The 22068-nt window shown below is 46.0% G+C and overlaps 1 protein-coding gene across 7 annotated transcripts; it reads left to right on the top strand.

Annotated features, from left to right (window-relative positions):
• Nucleotides 1–842: 842 nt before the first annotated feature.
• LOC128399341 (proline-rich protein 36-like) lies at nucleotides 843–19689 on the top strand. 7 transcript variants are annotated; one of them, XM_053360678.1, is made up of 15 exons: nucleotides 843–978; nucleotides 2623–2986; nucleotides 3853–4083; nucleotides 5653–5721; nucleotides 6030–6257; nucleotides 6695–6784; nucleotides 7461–7550; nucleotides 8626–8970; nucleotides 9721–9831; nucleotides 11298–11531; nucleotides 12717–12761; nucleotides 13226–13318; nucleotides 15016–15357; nucleotides 15388–15759; nucleotides 16510–19689. In XM_053360678.1, the coding sequence occupies exons 2-15, from the start codon at nucleotides 2635–2637 to the stop codon at nucleotides 18498–18500; spliced, it is 4593 nt and encodes a 1530-aa protein (XP_053216653.1). In that variant the 5' UTR covers nucleotides 843–978; nucleotides 2623–2634; the 3' UTR covers nucleotides 18501–19689. The 7 variants fall into 7 exon arrangements, with proteins under 7 accessions (XP_053216653.1, XP_053216654.1, XP_053216650.1 ...); XM_053360675.1 differs by having other exon boundaries at nucleotides 844–978; nucleotides 15016–15759; XM_053360677.1 differs by having other exon boundaries at nucleotides 845–978; nucleotides 2623–2980; nucleotides 15016–15759.
• The last annotated feature ends 2379 nt before the right edge of the window (nucleotides 19690–22068 follow it).

Below are 22068 nucleotides of genomic sequence, written 5' to 3'. Positions count from 1 at the left end.
TACAGTTCCCAGAATCCTTTGGAGGAAGTCATATGCTTTTTAAATGAATGTGCAGCCAAAGGGAGGCTTCTAAGCTTACTCAAGATCTGAAGAGCAGTCATATGCGAGGGGATGTTTGATGGCATTTGCATGCTTAAAGTTAAAGGTAAAGGGACCCCTGACCATTAGGTCCAGTCGTGACTGACTCTGGGGTTGCGGCGCTCATCTCGCTTTATTGGCCGAGGGAGCTGGCGTGCAGCTTCCAGGTCATGTGGCCAGCATGACCAAGCCGCTTCTGGCAAACCAGAGCAGCGCATGGAAACGCTGTTTACCTTCCCGCTGGAGCGGTACCTATTTATCTACTTGCACTTGACGTGCTTTTGAACTGCTAGGTTGGCAGGAGCAGGGACCGAGCAACAGGCGCTCACTCCGTTGCGGGGATTCGAACCGCCAACCTTCTGATCGGCAAGTCCTAGGCTCTGTGGTTTAACCCAGAGCGCTACCCGTGTACCATTGCATGCTTAACCCTCCCCTTTTAAGTCCTCACCTCGAGCTACAATAAGGTTGTCATGCGAGCTGAAAGTTCAACCCACATCCGCAGGCATTCAGTTCCCACATCACAGCATGTGCTCAAATCACTTGCATCCCCCACATTCCCCCCCCCCAAGCAACTGGGGCTGATACTTACTTTACCCGGGAGTAAAGCCCAGTGGTTTTGACTTCTGAGTAGACAATGTCTAGGCTTCTACTGTACTATAAAAACGAAACGAGACCCTGGGTGATAGAAAAGGGAGACGCCGGTCTCCCAAGGCATCTTACCCTCCCAAACTAGGGAGGATGCTGTGACTCAAATCCCATGCGGCAAGAGGCGCGATCATGTGACGAAGAGAAATAGAAACTAAAGCAGACGGCTCTTATTGTTTCCTGCAGAGTTGCTGAACGCTTCCTGTTTCTGCCTCATTTCCCCAATTCAGCTGCAGGAGGAAGAACCCGAACTAGGTGAGGACTTAAACTCTGAATAAATGTCCTGTTCCTGGCGGGTGGGAGAGGGCTGTTGTTGCATTTTAACTCACGTGGGCTTTTGTCCCCCTCCCCCGCAGCCCCTCTCCACGCCCCCTCTTAATCAGCAGTTTGCTGCAGGGTTGCGATCAGCGCGTTAGCGGTGCTCGGCTCTTCCCCTTACCGTGTAATTAAAACTAAAATATAAAAATGAAATCCGAAGCGATCTGTGGTAGTGCCTGCTCAGAATCGAATCCCCGTCGGTTCGATGGGTACACGAATTCCGTCTCAGCCCCAAGAAACATCGCATAGGACTGTTCACAGTGTTTACTAAGAAGTTACCACGACCGATTTGGGAGAGGCTTATCTTGAGTAAACGAAGGGTAGGCTGGGTGGTTAATCTGTGCCGGAGCTGATAAGTTTAGCCCCAGATTCTGGCAGAAGCAGTTTACACTGCTGAGAGATCCCTCCTGCCCTGAGCAACAAAGTAAACTATGTTATTCCTACTCCATTCAGTAACCAAAGTTGGCTGGATCTAGGCTAAAGCTGCAATCCTAACCTCACTTGGAGGAAGGCCTTATTTAATTAAATGGGATTTAGACAGGGTTAGGGCTGCGATTTTTTGGGGACGCGGGTGGCGCTGTGGGTTAAACCACAGAACATAGGACTTGCCGATCAGAAGGTCGGCGGTTCGAATCCCTGCGACGGGGTGAGCGCCTGTTGCTCGGTCCCTGCTCCTGCCAACCTAGCAGTTCGAAAGCACGTCAAAGTGCAAGTAGATAAATAGGTACTGCTCCGGCAGGAAGGTAAACGGCGTTTCTGTGCGCTGCTCTGGTTCGCCATAAGCGGCTTAGTCATGCTGGCCACATGACCTGGAAGCTGTCTGTGGACAAACGCCGGCTCCCTCGGCCAGTAAAGCGAGAAGAGTGCCGCAACCCCAGAGTCGGTCATGACTGGACCTAATGGTCAGGGGTCCCTTTACCTTTACCTAGGGCTGCGATTTAAGGCTGCAATACTGTATACTTGCCTGGAGGTAAGCCGCATTGACTCCCCCCTTGAAGCTCAGTAAATAACAGCCAATAGGGCTGTTGCATGTGAAAAGAGCTCCAGCGTGCAGAGAGGGACCCTGACTGGAGTCCCTCCCCACATAGAGTTGGAAAGGACCATGATGATAATCTAGAGTCCAACCCCCGGAAATGGAGGACTCTTTCACCCAATGTGGGGCTTGAACCCACAACCCAGAGATTAAGAGTCTCCTGCTCTACCAACTGAGCTATCCCTCAGGTAATGGAGGAGCTGTAATCCTTTTCCATGCTGTCTGAACATGCACTGCAGGCAGGAAGAATGGCTGTGGTGTTTATTGTGGGGTCAGGGATAGCCCAGGTCTCCTCCTCCCCCATTTTACTACAAAGAGTGTGCGAACCTCTCTTATATCAAAATAATGCCACCAAAAGCCAGTCTGGCCTAAAGCTCTTCAGGAAATGCCCAAGCTACAGTGTCTCTGAGTTTTTCCATCATGCAGATGAAGCACACCGATGGTGTCGTAACTCTTTCAGAGCCACAGAAAACAAATGATGTAAGGCAGGGAGGATCTCCAGGGAAGTGAATCACCTGGTACTATTTTTTCTTTGATGTTTCCACCAGACTTCAGGGCTCATGGCCTTGGAAGAGGGGGACCCCAATGCCCTGAAGCGCAATGTGCTGCACCTACTGCTCAGGAACCCCCTGGGGCTCAGTTTTGGGGACTTCGCTGGGGCCTTTCACCGGCTGCATGGCTACCAGCTTCAAATCACTCGTTATGGGTACAGCTCGCTCAAGCAGTTTCTGGCTGAAATGAAGGACTTTGTGGTTGTGGAAGATGGTGACTCAAAGGTCCCAGTTGTAAAGCTAGCGAATGGATTCCATCTTGGCCAATGGGCTGAAGGAAAAGAGAATGGGGTGGACATCTCTGAAGTGCCCGCTTTGAGGTCAACAGATGAAGAAGACCCTGGAGGAGAAACGGGTGAATGTATACCTTACGTATTAAAACCATTATTTATTAAGCTTATTAGTCACTTCTTTAACAACACAAAAGTAACTCAAAGCGGCTTACGGCAATAAATAGCATGCACATTAAAACCAGCTCCAAACAAAACAGAAAAATCCAAGTCTATGTTGTTGGAGACTAGCAGCCAAATTTAATTCTCCAATACAAATATTAGCTGTCTTTCTGAGTTAATAAGTAAATACAATTCTGGTTGGCCCTAGGACTCACATCTGCACCAAAACTCATCCATAGAGGAACATGGGAAGCTCAGTATCATCCAAACTTGGGCTGTCCTGCAAAATCTTCCATGAAAGATAGATTCAGACAACCAAATACAGTACAACGTTGCTGGATGAGAATTGGCAATGTCCAGGAGGCTTTCAAGGTGGTTCTGAGGAGCCTTAATGCTGAGACTCATATAAGGATGTGGGCAATCTGTTCTTAGCTTTCAGGATAGGGGTCCTGAGCCCAGGTACTGCCATAGCAGCGTTCCAAGCATCAGGGAGGTGGCATAGAGGGGGAAGAGGGGGCTGGGGAGAAGCTTTCTGTCTAGCCTTTTTGCCAGTGGCAACAGTTACCACTTTCGTGAGGTAATGGAGTTTGGGGGATTATATGTGAATGGGTGTGGAAGGGTGTAGCGGCAGCAGATAGGTAAGTGAATGGGAGGGGGGCATGGAATAGACTGGAGCCAGAGGGGGGAATGGTTATAGTGCTTAGCTCATTTTAAGGTTGAGCATTCTGGGTTCTTAAAGATGTCTTTCTAAAAATAACTGAGTTGAGATCTGGATTACTCTGCATCATATCACTGTCTGAAGGAATTTTGATTTGCAATCTGCATTGTTTGGCAGCTCTGGCAGGAGTCTTGGGGTTGCTCTTCAGTCTTCTAAAGAGGTATCACTCGGGTTTGAGGATTAAGAAACTACAGAAATTGTTTCTTGCTAGTGCTGGAATTGACCTAGAGAAGCTCAGCGTTCGTCAAGGCTACACAGACACACTGGAATTTTTGGAACAGCGAATGCCGAATTTAAACATCACATACCAACAGGACAGACTCAACTGCGTGGTTCAGCTTTTTGAAGGTACAAGGCAAGAAGCTGAATTTGAATTTTTTTTGGTGGGGAGAGATGGGGTTGCTTCTGATCTTCTCGATCATAATTACGTTAAAAAAGCAACTTGAGGCGGGGTCGCAGTTGAAAGTTTTGACTGCCCACTTCATGTAAGATCCAGCCAGGTTCGACATTAGCAGAGCACCAGGCACATTTTGCGCCTGAAGATTCTCCGTTTGCAAACAGATCCAAAAGTCTGGGTAACATTTTTTGTGCCTGGCTGACACTCAAGGATTATTAAAATGTATGTGTTTTAAAGCCTTGGAAGTATATGTTTAAAGAGACAATATGTTAACAATAAAGAGTAGAGCGTTTTGAAAAATAAAGTATGGTACCAATATTGTAAACAGCAAATTAAACATGTACAGTATTAACCATTTATGCTAAAAATATGATATTAACAATGTATCACTTATGTGAATTGCATATTAATTCATGCATATCAAATTAATAAATAAAAAGTGTTGCCGACCCCCCCTCCCCGTTGTGACTAGACATTCTGTTTTGGTCGCCCACAATCCAGGCCCCAGAAGCCATTTGGCTCCTAGCTTTCCTATCCCACTTTCTAACACTGGATCCAGCATAAGCTCAGCAAGCCGGGTTAAGGAAGCTGTGGCCCTCTAGATATGGTTGGACTTCCAGCTCTCAGCAACCCACCCAGCAGGACTAATGGCCATAAAATAATGAGAATTGTAGTCCAGCGACACCTGGAAGGCCACAGATTTTTCTACCCTCAATTTAGTATAATGTCCTGTTTCACATCTTGGCCTACCAGGTGTTTTTAGGAAGCCCATGAACAGGTTATGAAGGCAGTAGCCCTTTTCAGATGTTGACAGTTCCCCTCGCTCACCCACAACTGGTATTTAGAGGTATAGCACTTCTAAACCTTTAGGTTCGGTTTAGTTTTCATAGTTAATAGTTGTCGACTTGAATTTGTATTACCCTTTCCTTTAACTATCATCATCCTGCTTCCTTGAGAGCTGTGTGTTAACCACAACACAGACAAACAATTTAAAGTCTGAGGGGGTGGTTCCAGCTGTTGCTGTGTTTGATTTCCCCATCCATGTTGTTATTGTCCAAGATTACAGCACTTATTGATACAGAATTCATCCCCACTCCTAAGATTTATTAAGTGGAGTGAAGCCATATTATGAAGACTTGTTGCTGTTATTTGTAGACGAGTCAAAGTACACCTTACAGAGTTTCTTAAGCAATAATTACAGCTCCCTGTCCCAGAGAGTTCACAGGTTAAATTTTTGTTAAGGACAAGAGACAAAGAGGGGTGGAGAGGGAAGAGGCCAGACTAACAGAGTGAAATATGAAGGAAACTCAAAAGTAGAACTAAGGAGTCTTAGAACTGAGACGCTGAATACTAGGCCTTGACCGTTCAGCATGATTAAAAGAGTTCTCTGAGCGTTATATTGAGTAATCTTTTCTCCACTGAGAACAAATTCCTGTGGCTCAAAATTTGCTTCCCCATTTCCAGTTATTATGCACATGCTGTGAAACTGATTCCTGACTGATTTGATTTTTCTCCTATAGATCCCTGTGCTACTTTTTCTTCTGTCAGTACCGAGAACCTTGTGGAAGAACCAGCAAGCCAGACACCAGGTAAAACAGTGAGCTGCTTTGAGTAATGTTGCTGTGTGTGTAAGTGACAAATGACTTACACTTGGCAGGAGACTGGATCGTATGTCCTGTGGTTCCTAGGCCATGGCTTCAATCTCTGATTCTGCAGTAGTTACGTCAAACTCCTTGCTAAAAGCAAGTTCCTGAACTCATTGTTGTTCATGGGGTATCCATTATAGGTTTCTTTCTAGCCAAGCCTTTCTGCTTACCACACCTGCATAATCCTGAGAGTGCTGTCATAGTGCAGGGTACAATAGACATGAGAAGTGAATCCACTGCTTTCATTTCAGATCTGTCAGCTGCCTTGGTGCCAATCCGGGCCGTCCTTGAATGCCACCCTGAGGGTCTGAAGGTGAAGAACCTGAAAAAGGCCCTGCTAGAGAATTGTGGATTTGACCTGGAGATGTTCCGCCGTGATCTGGGCTACAATGACACAGTGTCCTGCCTGCAGGATATTCCTGGTCTGATTCTCAGAAACAGCAATAGGACCCGGAATTGCGTCATCCAGCTCGAATTGCGTAAGGCAAAGATTGAAATGTTATCACTTGTGAGTTCAACACACACCCCAATTCTGTGACTGTTTTAGAGTGCCAGCCTCATTATTGGCCTGGGTAAGGGTGTATGAATTGGCTTCAGGGAGAGTACGAGGGCAAGGCTGGGCTCGGTAAGATAGTCTTCAGAAGTAACAGCAATGAGGTAGGTTTTGTCACATGAGGCTCTCCAGTCTCCCTGATATTTTGGCTGTCTCATGTGCCTTCTTTTTCTTTCTGCAATTCCCATCTTTTAACCTGGGCTCGCTGGTGATGTGCAAGCTGGATTTCTCTCTTGATCAGCAAAGAACTACTTGTAAAGGCTGCAGAAAGTGTGCAGGCTGTGACACGTGATTGGCTTATGTCATGTTACTCTGAACAAAGAAGGTATGTTTCATAACCTGTCTTTTTATATCACGTCCCAGGTCCCTCTAGCTCAGCTCCTTCCTTGGACTCGGATTTCTCTGTATGCAGCTCACATACCACAACTGATGGGCTAATGAGAAATAACTCCGGTAAGGCTGCCTAGGAATTCTGGATGCAGAGTTGTATTTACACTTGATCTATTAATTGCTCTATGGGTACTAAAGCCCCATATGGGGCCAAAGATAGACTCTGGTGCCCTTCAAAAGCAGTTAGTTTGAAAGGGCTGGGTTTGAATGGGGGGGGGGGAGGCATGCAGCTGACCTATGCAGGGAGGACTCTCTCCCCCCTCCCCCATACACAGACACTTCAAATCTTTGCTTGAAGATTTTCCAAAAGCGGGATGCTAGATAGTCTGCCATAGATTGCATTAGTATATGGCGGTCTCAAGAAAATGTAACAGAAAAATGCCTGACCTGCAAAGTAGCCTAGTTCACCCCTGGGAGGTGGTTGGGGAACAATATTCAAGGCTGCAGCATCCTGGCCTGACAGGAGTATCCCACCTTTTCAATGACAAGAGTTGTTGTTGATGTGGCCCTTTCTGCCAAATGTGATCAGAGACTTCCTTTTCAGTCTCTCAGTTCAGTTAAGGTTTGTACAGTGGCTTATTGCTCATGGTTTATCAAGGGGAGCTAAACTGTAGGCCTACGTGTGACCACTTTCATCCTCACTCTGTCCCATGGCCTTCTGCCATGTTTAAATCTGTTGGGTCCCTATTCTTTTCTTCAAGACCCACCTCAGCAATACCTTTGTTTTCTCCTCTGGTAGGTTCCCCTAGCCCTGTTCCCTCGCTTGATGCTGGTTTCTCTGCCTTCAACTCAAATTCTGTGCCCCAGACGTTGATGGGAAAGAAATCTGGTAAGTTTTTGTTTTGAACCCTGAGGTTTCTTTGGTACTGCAGGTAGCATCTGGAATGTGGTACACGGGTGGCTTGTCCTCTTCATTTTGAATTGTGACTCCACTCAACCCCAACCACCACCCCACCTATGCTTAATCTTATCTCCACTACTTCAATCCCATGTCTATTTAATGTAGATCTTAAGCACTCTAAGTGTGGATAGTACTTTGCTTCTCTTCATGGAACTCCTAGTTTACAGAGGGAATTCCAGAAATTGCAGCAACCTGAAACATGGCGTCTCAAAATGGCCACCCTGTTGGGGGAAGACTTGGCACCAATAGTCAAGCACTTGGGAGTTTTTTCTATCAGAGGAGACATACAGATATACCCACCTGGGGGTAAACACCTCCATGTTAGAGATGTAACAAGTCTCCCATTTCAGGTATGTCCCTAGGGCTCTGCCTTTTCTAGCCCATTGCAGCTTTCAGTCAAATTACCTCTCAGAGATGCGACTCTTAGCACATGACCCTGGGCCATTTTTGAAAACCCGAGGCAACAGATGAAGCACTTTCAGCAGTGGGGAACTCCACACTCTGATGGGTCTACGGTGCCTTTCCCACCCAGGCTACCTAACTAAGCTTCAGTTAGGGAGAAAAAGTTGCCCCATCCATTCCACCTCCGCCCCTGAAAAGCCCAAGTATCAGCCAGAGCTCCTCAAAAGCACTGATGCTGCAGAGCAGGTAGCATAGAATAGGAGGGCTGTTATTTTTCCAGTTGCTAGAGGTGAGGATTAAGAGGCTAGTCTGTATACGATATCTGTTGGGGCAACTGGGAGGTGTCTTCCACTTCTGTCCACTTGGTGAGAAGGGGGACTGCATTCTCCATTCTCTATACTGAGTACAGCTATGTAGTAGCTATAGAGAACTAGTGTAGGATGACAATTGGCAGCCTAAGCAAATCTCACCCTGGCCATGTGTTAACTAAGTGTCCTGCAGCCTAAGTTTCTTGCAGCCTGAGCCCCAATTCTCCAATGTGGAGATAAGTAGTATCAACATGACTTTCACCAGGTTGAAATAGTACATCGTTCCTTTTCAGACCTGGCTGCTGCCTTGGTGCCAATCCTCGATGTTCTTGGAAACCATCCTGCTGGTCTGAATATAAAGACACTGAAGGAAAACCTAGAGAAGAAGCATGGGTTTGACCTAGAGACTTTCAGCCAAGATTTGGGGTATAAAGACGTAATGTCTTTCCTCCTGGATGTGCCGGGCCTTCGCTACTCTTTCACAAATGGCAAGTGGCCCCACAACTGTGTGGTTCAACTTCTCTCCGGTAGTCTTGGCCTCCCCCCTGTCTCATTCGGTGCTGGTCCCTCTTTGGATAAATCTCCATCTTCCAAAGGATCAAACACCCTGTCTCAAGACTTAAAAGAAACAAAGCCAGGTGAGATGTCTCTGTGACGGTGAGGCCTAATAACACATTCCTTTAAAAAAACCTCAAACCATAGACATTTTAAAGTTTGTGGTATGGTTGCCATACGTCCTGGAAATCCTGGACATGCCCTCTTTTGGGGGGACCAACATGCCTATCTGGGGGGATATTTACATTTCAAAAGAAATGTATAGTTTTTTTGGTGGGGGTATTTTTATTTTATTTTTGGGGTTGTGTGGCTTGGGCACAGGCTGCTCCGCATACCGCAGCTGCTGCCAGCCTGAGCAGGAAAAGAGCCTATTTCCCCGGCTTGGGCTGTCCTCTTTTTTTGCTCTTCAAGATATGGCAACCATAGTTCTTTGGAGCTTATGTACTGAAGTATATTGTAGTCATCCTCATAACTTTCTGTAAATTGCCGTTATACTGATCCCAAGGGTTTCTTTGCTTTTTTTCTTTCTGGCCAAACTGTGACTAACTTACTTTATATCCCACTATATATCTTACTAAGTTGATATCACACCTTTCCTCCAGGGAGCTTAAGGTGCCATGGTTCTCTTCCTTCTCACTTGTATCATCACAACAACCCTGTGAAGTAGGTTAGGCTAAGAGGGATTTGAACCCAGGTCTCCCAGGTCCAACACCCTGGGCCCAGGTCCAACACCCTGGGACCAAACTGGCATATTTCTATCAAATGGTGTAGGGTTTTTTTGAAATTTGAAAAAAAGCAGAACAAATGGATTTCCATCTTCCTTTCTCATCCAGCTTCCTGCCTTTCCACTGTGCCCCAGTCCTGTGCTTCTGTCCCCTTAAATGTGCAATGGCCTGCTGGGAAATCAAAACCTGTGAACCAAAATGTACTTAAAAAAAAGCCTGGTAAGACTGCATTTAACTCTGAAGGATTCTGGGTCCAGGTGCAGAAGGAGCACAGAGGCCTGACAGAGGGAGTGGGAGTGTAAAGGCCAGCTAGAGTATTTGTATCACATTCACCATTGATTTGTATGCCTTGGCATTGGGTGAAGTATCTCTCTGTAGTCGTGGGACTTGCTTCTGTGTTCTGTGCATATTGGTGTTTGTGCAGGAACACAATTGTGAGTACAGTCCCAGGCATGTTTATTCAGAAATAGACACTTTCTACTTACTCTTGCAACCGTAAAGACTAGAAACCTTTTGCGTTTTTAGTTGTAAGATTCCTCATGCTTTATAGAATCATAGAATCTGTGGTACACACTGTTCTGGCTTGATTTACTGGTGAAGTAGAGTACGGTCAAACCTTGGTTCCCAAACGGCTTTGTTGCCAAACAAATTGGCTCCTCAATGCCGCAAACCTGGTAGTACGGCTTTGTTGCCAAACAAATTGGCTCCTCAATGCCGCAAACCTGGTAGTAAGTTTTCCAGTTTGCGAACATTTTTTGGAAACCGAACGTCCGACGTGGCTTCCATTTGAGTGCAGGAAGCTTCTGCAGCCAATTGGAAGCTGCACTTTGGTTTTTGAACAGTTTCAGGAGTTGAACAGACTCCCAAAATGGATTAAGTTCGAGAACCGAGGTACCATTGTAGTCAGAATGTCAGAGTAGGATTGGGGAGTCCCAGGTTCATTTCCCCACCCAGTCATGAAACTCACTGTGTGACTTTGGTCAGTTTCTCAGCCTTACAGTAACTGTGACCTCACAAGGTTCCTGTAAGGTTGAAAATGGTGAGAGATCCTTGGAGATTTAGTTATTCTTGGAGTTCTTGGCATCCGTCTGTCTCGAGAGACAACGGAGTGCACCTGGGATACCCAGATGACAAGACCCCCACCCCCTTGGCCTTGCTGATATGGTCCATAGGAAAGCAGAGCAAAACGTTTGACACCAGCTTGGTTGCAGGAGTTGCCAGAATGAAGCATAAAAGACACCATCCAACCATCTTAGCGACTCCAGATTTGTGTAGGGTTTACTCCTTAGCCTTTTCTTCTCCCTGAAATCAATGGCACAGGTCTGATGATGGCTTAGTCCTTCAATTGTAGAAGAATATTGGCCTCTTCCTGATCTGTAAAACTCCCAAAGTGTATTGACATTTTAAAGAAAACATTGTGTTAATATTTGATGCGGTGCGCAGATTTTTTCTGAGGTTTATTTAACAGGATTAGATTTCTCAAAGTAGTTTGTGGCATTTTATAAAATACAACCAATATGCCAGGAATCCTAAGAACTAAAGTGAAACAAAACAGCAAGCTAGGCTGGAGCAGGAGCAGCACCATATATTTCTTCCCAGTTGCTTTTCCTTTCTTTGCCCCATCTTTGCTTGCTGCTGCTACCTCACCCTAGTCTTCATGCTAATATGCTTTTTCCCTCCTCTAGCTTCGGTGACAGATGTCTTGGCATTACTCACCAACCTCATAAGCACATACAGCGAAGGTCTGAGGGTTGAGAAAGTGCAGGAGCTCCTGCTGGCCAAGAAAAAAATTGACCTGGAGAAGTTCAGCATCAACCAAGGCCACAAGGACACACTGGAGTTTTTGGAGCGTCAAATGCCTAACTTAAACATCAGATACCGAGAGGACAGACTTAAATGTGTTGTTTCGATTGGATCAGGTGAATTTTGGAGGGGGAAAGATTGACTGCAACATTCCACTCCCATGTTGTCTGGGATAGCCAGCAAAGCTAGATTGCATTTTGGTCCCTGGTCTCGTAACCACCAAATTTGAATTCTTTCCTGAGCCAGAACCAAACAGGAGATGAGACTCAATGCTCCTTTGCTCTAAAGTTGCATTCTTTCCTGGGACTTACTGAATATAGTGGGACTTCACAATGCAATTCAAATGACTCAGATGTAAGTCACAAGAATTATATACCATTGCAGCCATGGGGGTTTATTTTTAAAAAACCAACAAATTGCCAAATGATATATTATTCCATAAGCAGATATATTATTCCAATATCTGATTCAGTCATTATCACCACCAGCAACTTACCGTATTTTTTGCTCTATAGGATGCACTTTTTCTCCTCCAAAAATGAAGGGGAAATGTGTGTGCGTCCTATGGAGCGAATGCAGGCTCCTTGTCTTCAGTGAAAGCAATGCGAAGCCTCCAAAGCGCAGAGGGAGCGCTCCCTCTGCGCTCCGGAGGCTACGTGTTGCTTTCGCTGAAGCCTGGAGAGCGAGAGGGGTCGGTGTGCACTGACCCCTCTCACTCTCCAGGCTTCGGGGATAGCCGCCTGAAGCCTTTGGAGCGCAGCGGGACCTCGCGCTGCGCTCCAAAGGCTTTGGGGTTAGCTGCGCAAAGCCTCCGCAGGGCAGTGGGGTGAAGGCACCCCGCTGCCCTGCGGAGGCTTGAAAGGCTGTCCCCGAAGCCAGAACAGAGAGATGGAGCACTGCGCAGCATCTCGCTGTTCTAGCTTGGGGATGCCGGGGCTTTATGGGGAAACCCCGGGCTTCCCCCTTCAGCCCCAACACTGATTTGATTCAGAATATTTTTTACTTGTTTTCCTCCTCTAAAAACTAGGTGCGTCCTTTGCTCGGGTGCATCCTATAGAGCGAAAAATACGGTACTTTTGCTCATCTATTCATAGAGTTGATTTAATTTGTCAGCTTTGGTCATCTGGTGAAGTAACTCCCTTCAAATTGAACCAATAATCGTTAGCTCTCAGTTGGTCTCTCAGTTGCATTGGGAAAGTCCTGTTTGTCTGAAATCAGGCATGAGTAAGCCTAACCTCAGGTTGTTAAAAAGGCTCCAGAATCAACACTGGCTTCCTCCCCCTTCCCTTTCTCCAACTTAGGAAAAAGCAAAACGAAAAAGAAGAGGAAAAAGAAAACGGCAAAATGTAAGTCGAAGTCAGAAAAGTCTGCAATGCTACTGTCCAATTCAGCATAATTTTTGCTTGCCTCCCAGTAATGGCTAGTTCATGGAACAACCACTTAAGTATCTGTTCTGTTCTGTGTTTCACCTCAAACCTGGACATTTTTTCTTTTTGTTGTTTTTGGGTAACTTCTGGGTTTGGTCCATTGCATGTGTGTGCGGTCGCACACTTATTGGATAGGCGTAAACCGGTTGTGGCCTGTACCTGACTTTAGACACACAACTTTGCTGAGCCCTTCACTGGTCATGGAATCTTTTGGGTTGGAAGGAAACCAACCGCTTGTCAGTGCAGGAAATCAACTACAGTAGTCCTGATAATGTGGCCATCCAGCCTCTGCTTCGTTAGAGAAAGAGAAATATTACTGCTTGGACTATGTAAACATCCCTCCTGGTTAATATAACTATTTCTTTTCCTCTCTTCTTGTTTAGGTCCTGGTGTTAAGACTGCCCCTCCTCTGCATGTTGCCCCAGTGCCTCTCTTGCATCCAGCAAAAGTGGTCCAGCAAGCAAACTGTACCCCAGGTAAATCTCCAAGGTGACTCCTTTCTGTTCTCACCCATGCAGGGATGGTGATGCAGGAGAACAATAGTTTAAGTCACAGAGAGCACAGTTTGTACTGACAGACAAATTGAGCTAACTTCCTAAGATGGTTTACAGAGATGATTTATTTTCTGTAGATGGTAAGTAATCTGGAAATCCATCTTGCTTGCTAGGGCATTTGTTGACTGTTACGAGGTCTTCAAAAGATGAAACAGTTGCCGCTTCCTAATAAGTCTTAGTCATCCTTAGACATAGCACTAGCATCATTCTATAATGCTTAAAGAATGGTTCCTTAACGACCAAAGGACACCATAATTCACATTATTATGGTGGTCATTAATGTGACCACACATAATAAGAAAATCTAGGCAGGATACAACATAACTTATAATTGGATCCAGTCAATGCAAGGAGATCAATGGGATACTATCTCAGAGTGGTATTCAGGCAAGTTTTATTCAGGGTAGAGCCATGGAAATTAATGATCACGACTAAGTTACATCCATTAATTTCAGTGAGTCAGCTTTGAGTAAAACCACCGTCTCTATGCAGCTGTCTCTATGCCATTTAAACTTACAGTGGACTTTCTTTTAAGGATGGTTGCAGCTGCCATTCGGGTATTGAAAGGGTTTTGTAATATATTGGCATTAATCGAGGCACAGGGCAGGATTCTGTTGTAGCTGGTAACTCATTAAAAGGTTGCCAGAACAAACCATTCTTGTTTGATCTCTCCATTTGTCTGGCTAGAACAAATACAATGTTTTTGCTCATGGATTCCTTTGTGGTCAAACTGTCCTTCTCAGAGTCTTAGCTGACCTTGAAACGTGGAGATTCCATAGGCAAATAACAGAGAGATGACAGAAGACCAAGGGGGAAACTAGGAAATAGATAGTTAACACAGGAGGACTAAGATGCACACAGTTCAGTGGTTTGTTCAAATTTCTTCACGTCAATGATTTTTTGGCAAGGTTACATAGAAACATTGGAAGCTGTCCTCTACCAAGACCGATCATTTGGACCATCTCGTTCAGTATTGTCTACTGATCCATCAGTTCTCCAGGATTTCAGGCAGGAGTATTTTTCCAGGCTTCCTGAATATGCTGGGGATTATTATTATTGTACTGCCCTTCATCCAAGGATCACAGGGTGGGTTACAATATAAAAACACAAATTCAGGAGTACCCAATGTGGTGCCATGCATATGTTTTGAGCTACAGCTCCCATCATCCCTGGCCAGCAGCAAAACTGGCTGGATCTGACGGGAATTGTAATCCACAACATCTGGAAAGCACTGAATCCCTTCAGGGCTGCCAACTCTCTTGTAAACCTACCTGCAAAGGCTCTTCTTTGTGTGCTCCCATCCTATGAAGCACCGTTGGTACCAACAAGCTTCTTTGGAGCGGCATCAAAGTTGTAGAATTTTCTCCCCTTCAGCAGTTCACCTTTCTCTTTATTGACTTTTTGATCCCAAGTCACAGCAGTTGTCTGCTCTTGCGCCTTGTGTTCTGATTGGTGGTGTTGCTGATATCAGCAGGGTGTCTTTAAAACCATATAGATAGATATATGTCGTACTACCTTGGGGACTTGCGGCAGAGACATGAGTTACAAATATTTTTTAACAAATAAACATCGTCTGTCAACTGACCCAGCAGTAATGGCCTCCTTCGCTTTTTTCTTAGACTTTGGTAGCATCTTTAAGTCTTCGTTCAACGTCTGCAATCCCTCTGGAAATAAATCACAGAATTGGAGCCCACCTGTTCCAGCTGCTTTTGTGTCCCCAGGAGTGCAGAACTGGCTCAGCAACAGCAGCATGCATGTCCCACCTGCCACTTTTCCATTTTTTCCACCCTCCCAGGAGCCTCGTAGTGCTTTGTCAAGCAAGGCCAACAGTTCCTTCCAGGCTCCCTCCAGCTTTTTTCCACATCACCCACCTCCCTCTGGCATTCTTCCACATCAGCCACCTCCCTCCGGCATACTTCCACATCACCCACCTCCCTCTGGCATTCTTCCACATCACCCACCTCCCTCTGGCATTTTTCCACATCAGCCACCTCCCTCCCGCATTCTTCTCCATCAGCCAAGTGCATGGCAGTCTGGTGGGCCATCACCACTAGCCAAAGAGGTACACTCACGGGATAACCAGCTGCCCAGAGAATCCAACTTGAGGAACTCACAGCCTTCTAAGGACCTGGAAGAACTGAAACAGCGGGTGGCCCACATCCTGGCCATGCACCCCGAGGGCATGTCGCTCTTCCAGTTCCGTGCTGCCTACAGCACTGCCTATCAGCAGCACCTGCCGCTTGGCAATGCTTCCTCTGCCAAACAGTGCCTGCTGGAGATGCCTGATATTGTTCGCCTGGAGGGCTGTGGAGTCCAAACATTGCTACTACCTGTGTCTGCTAAAGCGTCACCTGTCAAATCCAGTAAGTGCTTTTCATTTGCAGCGTCTTTTGCTCTCTTTATTATGATTTTCATATTGTTTGCAATATAGATCTAATTTTTGCCAATCGCCATGAGACTTTTGGGGGGTGGGTTTGGGATGGGTTTTCGGAAGACATCTGTGTGTGAATTTGTTTGGTGTGTGGAGATCAGTTCCCGCTGATCAACACACTCATCGCAGTAAGGCTCTATTCCGATGGCATGAGTATCATGATGACTGGCAGATTCTTATTATCTGCTGCAGCCTTCATCCGCCTTCACAGCCATTGTAACATACTGCTTGTTATCTTCTGCCTGTTCTGCTGCCGAAGACTTCTTGGATCATTCTTTGTCTAGCTTCTCCCCTTTGACCACGTTGGGTGACCCAACTGGGAGTGCGACTCCCAATGGCATTGCTCACAAGGATCATGGGAACGTGCAAGCCCCACTCAGCATGACAAGGTGATGATCCCGTGAGTGAATTGGCCTCCACAGTCACTTACTGATACACCGTTAAGACCACATTCATGGAAGACACTCTTGCTTGGCTAGGAGTGATCACCAAAGAGAAAGAAATATTTAGTTTAAAAATGAACAAAGAGTTCCCCTGCTAACAGCATCTAGATCTAGCTGACTCCAGGTTTTCCATATGAGGCTTCAAGAAAGAACCACTTGACCTTTCTGTTTCCCTCCTCCTGTTTCTAACTGCAATTGTGACCCTTCTCTCTTAACAGTAAATATTGTTGTTGTTTCAGATCAGCCTGTCCCATCTGAAGTGGAAAATGCTGCAGTGGCTCCTTGTCAGTCGCTGCCCCAAATGATGGCAGCAGCTGAACCGGTAGTAAGTCCCAAGCCTGCCCCTCTTCCCAAGGCTCCAGGGGTACCACAGCCCCACTCCACTTTCCTCCGGGCTTCAGACCCCCTCGAAAAGCAAGGTGATAAGGAGTCCTGCATTCTACCCAAGGGCCATCTCAAGGAGATACCAAAAACAGTACCTCCTTTGCAAGAGCATGATAGGGCCACAGCCAATTCAAGAGACCTTTCAGGCCATCCTGATTTGTCCAAAGTGCAAGACTCTGCAGTGACTCCTGACCACTCCCCACCTAAAAACAAGCCTTTGGTTGTTCCCAAGTTCTCTCTAAATACTGCACTTCGCAAGCCTCAGCCCCATCTCTCTCTCCTCCAGCCTTCTGAATGTCTTGGACCACCAGCCAACAAGGAAATTAGTACTTTACCTGGGACTCCCAAACCAGTAGCTCCTGTGGGAGAGATGACACTCAAGCTGATAGACACTCCCAACTCTCCTGTAGTTTACCCAGTGGATTCCCAAGCCACCAGAAGGGATGAGAATTTGAAATCTGACAGCATTGGCTCCAGGCCTGCACATCTGGTTAACCATTGGTTTTTTAACAATACTACACCACCCCCCTCCATCTTTCAGCCTGTCTCTACCGGTCCTGGAGCATGGGCTCAGCCAGTTGTATACCCACCTGTCACATTTATTCCAGAGATGCCTCCTCTCTACCCAGCACCATTCATACCAGTTTCTGTAAAACCCTCTGGGATACAGTTTCAGAAGACTCCACCACAGACGCTGCCTGTCCAACCTGTGCCTCCAGCCAGCCAGACTCAGCCTCCCACCCAAATTCAGCAGCAGAGGTCCTATTCTTCTGCAGTTTCGGGACAAGATTCCATTTTTCAGGAGCAGGTACCACCCAGAACCGCAGGACTCCCCCATAGTTTGACTCCCACAGGGACGTTTCCTACTTCCTTACCTTCTCAAAACACAGCTAGCCTCCACTCGCCCAAATCTCGGACTGTCTACCAATCAGAATGCCACCACCATACATGGCTAGATGGTCTGCAGCACAGTTCTGTCCCTGTGGCAGATCAAAATATTGTGGCTGCGCCCTCAGACAAAGTACCTTCTAAGTCTCCAACATCCACACATTGGGGGAAGTATGATGGTGTGGACTCTCCTGTAACCTCAAGCATGCAGCCGCTCAGTTCGCAGTCTGCTTCTACCAACGCAACCCAGCGGTCCTCTGGATCTTATGCTGCTGTTAGTCCCAGCAGTAATTCTGACACTCTGCCTTCTGACTCTTGGCCCTTGGTGCATCAGCAAAAAATTGTTAGCAAGAACTATGCCATAAGCTCCTCAAGCACAGGACCTGCAAGCTCACCACCTTCCCCTCTAGAAACCACCGCCACGCCACCTCTGCAGCCACTGGGCACCTCTTCTTGGATCAACGGTAATTCTGATGCTCTGTGCTCCGAGTCTTGGGCCCTCATTAGCCAGCAACGGTATGTTAGTGTGACCTCAAGCACAAGATCAGCACACCCATCCCCTTCCCCTCTGGAAACTATGACCACCCTATCCTGGCAGCCCTCATCATATACTTCACCTGGAACAAACAGAAATTTGGATGCATCAAAGTCTCAGGCCCTCATGCACCAGCACCAGCATGCTAGTGTGAGCTCCTCCGTGACCACTGCAAACCCGCAATCAGCGAAATCACCACCTTCCCCTCAAGAAACCAGCACCCCATCCCTGCAGCCCTCCTATGCTCTTCATGCCAGCATGGATTATGCTTCTCCTAGCCAAAATCTGCCCATGGTTTCCAAAGAAGCTGAGCAGAAGCAGGGCAGTCCTCGTGCCTCTTTGCTAGGAAAACCAACAACTTATTCATTTACTCCCCCAAGCAGTCCTCCTCCCAAAAACTTTGATAAATGCATTCTCCTGTAATAGCAAGCATTAAGGAAGTGTTCTGTGGAATCATTCACACCCAGAGGTGTTTTTCTCCCCCTCCTTCCCCAGGGTGGGTGGTAGGAATGACATACCAGGTGGGCTGAGTGCATTCAGAACCCGCAAGCAAAAACCTCTTGTGCCCTGTTTGCCTACCTAGTAAATGCCAGGTGTAGGGAATCTTGGCTTGTGCCTGGATGTTGGCAGTCTGTTCCCAGGGAATTGCAATTTCAATTCCTGAAATGCCATCCTGTGGCACAGCTTTTCCTATCTGCATCCTGTGCTCAAGCATAAAATGGGAGTGCAGGAAGAGCCTATGGGGACAGAGTGACCTTGAACCCCAAAATGATGAAAGGCTGACACAGGCTTCTTTTACAAACAATGTCTTATAGATAGGCCAGTGTGTATTCCTTTCTTGACCAACATAATGCAATGTTCAAAGTTTCAGACTAGGTTCAAATTGCCACTAAACTACAAAGACCGAGGATCAAGTTGCCAATCATCTATGTAGGTTGTTGCAATCTCTTGGGCCAGTCATTCCTCCTCACAGTATGGTTGTGAGGATTTTTTAAAAATGGGAATATCTGTGCTGCCCTGAGTTGGAGGAAAGGCAAGGTAAAAATCAAATAAGAAAAGTTTTTTAATAATGTGCTCTGAATTTCAATTCCGTGACTATACATTATGCAGATGAAGCAAACAGCACAGAGTTGCTTATATTGCATAATTTCTCAGTTGACGGGGAAGGACAAGAAACAGTACTGATACCTTGAAACCCTTGTCAGCTCCCTTTAGGCTTCTGAGATTTTATCTGGCATTGCCTGCACCTCTCCCATATTATTTTTACAGCAATATGGACTACAAACTTCTCTTTTTTAAAAAACAACACCGCCACTTTCGATTTTTAGGGTATGAAATGCTGTCTTCAATATACAGCCTGGCTGAAAGGCATGTCTACTAGGTCGTCTTCAAACCCTAACAAAGAGAGTGCAGCATCAATTAACTGTTCTAATCACTGGAAGAAGTGGTGGTAGTGGTGTATCATTGATGCATATTTTAATAACTGAAGTAATTTGAAATACTTGTATCAACCATAAATAAATAATATCTTGGAATGTAGATGGGAAAGAATTAAAGAGTGAAATATTGCTGAGAATTAAGTGGTACTTTAAATAAACAACTTTGAAAACAATGTCTTTATTAGGTATAAGAGATACTGCTATTTATTTGTTAACTGCAACAAGGGCTGTTCTGGTTATTAAGTGATCCTCTTCTGAGTCAAAGTTTACCACTTAGTAAACCTTGAGAAACTGCCTCATAAAAGATTGGTGGGTTAAGATGTGCGTATACAGGAAATATTTAGAAAGACTTGAACTTACTCCAGATAAACCACTTTTATGCATGAAATTATGAGGATCAGTTTAGCTTATTACCCCCTCCCCCTTGTGTGCACAAATTTAATGCAATATTAATACTAGCACACTCCCATCATTACAGCCAACAATTTCATCTACACTCTGAAAATAGGCTGTAGCTTTTAGGTCTATGAAGCTTACTCCATTGAGCTAATGCTAACCAGAAAGAACTAGGAATAGACCAGGAGTAAAATAAATTGGAAAGCTTAATTACAATCACTAAAGAAATGATGGAAGTATGCAGACTCCGCAATAGCTAAGAACAAAATAAAAATATATAAATGAAACAGAGTAGTCTATAAAAAGAAAAGCACCATAATTGACACAAAGAAACCAAGTAGGTAGTTACCAATTGTTGGCCACCGTCTTGTCTCAAGGGACAGTGGGGTGTGCTGCTGGGGATGAAGTCCAACTGCTGGAGAATCACAGCTCCTGCTGTGGCTTCAGAGACCAGTAGCTTGTAACTGCTGCTTACATTATGTTTTTGCTGCTGTGTATGGAGGTCCTGGGATGCCCAGACCACAAGACATACCCCTCAACTTCACTGATTTGGTCCAAAGGAAAGCAGAGCAATGCATTTGGCATCAGCTTGGCTGCAGGAGTTGCCTGAAGGAGGCATACAAGGCCCCACCCAATCATTTTAGGGACTCCACTCCAGATTTGTGTAGGGTTTACTCCTTAGCCTTTTGCTCACCCAAAGATGTCCTGCAATGCAGCAGGTACAGATTTTTCCTCAGGATTTACTCGGGAAGTCTTTCTCATGAATGAGTATAGCTGCAAGGCAGCAGAGGTTTAGGATCAGTTTTCCTTCTGGATGGGCTACCTTCCCAGGTTGGTGAGCCCCATCTGCCCGTCATTTCTTGACCATTGGACCCACTATTGGTCTCCTCTACTCAATCCGTTGGAGCCTGTCTTAGCGTCCAAGGGAAGCTCCTAACTCACTGAGGGTTTCTTTGGCGATTACTCATAGCCGAGTAAGATTGTCTTCCATGAACATGGTTTTAACAGTGAGTCCGTAAGTGACTGGAGGCCAATTCTGGATCCACACGTGCTTCCACAGTGGGGACATGGTGAGAGTTTGTGAAGTGTGCCTTCCTCTTAGCATGTTTCTCCCTTTTATCCTGAGTTTGAGCATTTCCCAGCGAATGTCGCGGTCCTCAAACACTGCACTTCATTCAGGAGAAAGCTGCTGAGGGTTGGAGACCCATTGGCTACCCTCACCTGGTTTAGCTGGCCAGTCAAAGCTTTTCTCCCAGGGTGTAGATGCTGTCTCTGAGCTGCAGGTGAGAGCCAAGTGCAGGATGGGGAATAAAGGTGGAGAAACTACCTCAGAAGGACCATGGTGTGTCCCCCACTAGAGATACTTTTGTTGTTGTTTAGTCATGTCCGACTCTTCGTGACCCCATGGACCAGAGCACACCAGGCACTCCTGTCATCCACTGCCTCCCACAGATATACTACCCCTCCCCTAACACCCCATACACCCCGTGGAAACGGGAGATGTCACAGGTTACCTTCGTGACCGAGGCAAGAAATAATATATTACTATTCCCTGATTTTAACCCTCGAAACCTTTTCCAGCTCATACTGGTTTAAAATCATTCAGAGTAATGGAATTGAGACTCATTTGTATCCAAATGCACACAGGATTGCAGCTTAAGTTTCTCAGCAGAGCTTAATACATCCAATTTTCTACCCTGAGCCTGTTTCCTGCAACTCTTTTGCCTTAGCTTCTCTTGAATTTAATGCAAATAGGATAGCATTTCGTAAAAGAGGAATTCATAGTTCCCAATCCAAAGGAGAGCTGAAGAAAACAAGCCCTTGTGCTCTCGGGTAATATGTGATGGAAATAAAGCCTTTGATTACAAACTAGCTTTTTAAAAAAATGATTCTAAGGAAGTGGAATAAAAAACATTGCCCCTTCAGTGTGGGGGATAATGTTGGGAAAGTGGAGTGTAGGCAGACTTTGCAAAGCCGAAAAGCTGGGGCACTGGGGGGCCAACTTCTTCCATGTAGAAGTAAAGTGAGTCCAGCCCCTACTCACCAAGTTGCTAAGCAACGTTTTGAGTCAACTACTCTCAGTGGTCAACTTGGCTGGGAAGGGAGACTCATTGTGAGGTCACAATGGCCAGCCTCTCTTAAGGCAGAAATCTGCA

Source organism: Podarcis raffonei, chromosome 13, assembly GCF_027172205.1.
Source record: "Podarcis raffonei isolate rPodRaf1 chromosome 13, rPodRaf1.pri, whole genome shotgun sequence".
NCBI classification, from domain to species: Eukaryota; Metazoa; Chordata; class Lepidosauria; order Squamata; family Lacertidae; genus Podarcis; species Podarcis raffonei.
Note: the sequence above shows the minus strand (reverse complement) of the source record. Positions and strands in the feature narration are given on the sequence as shown.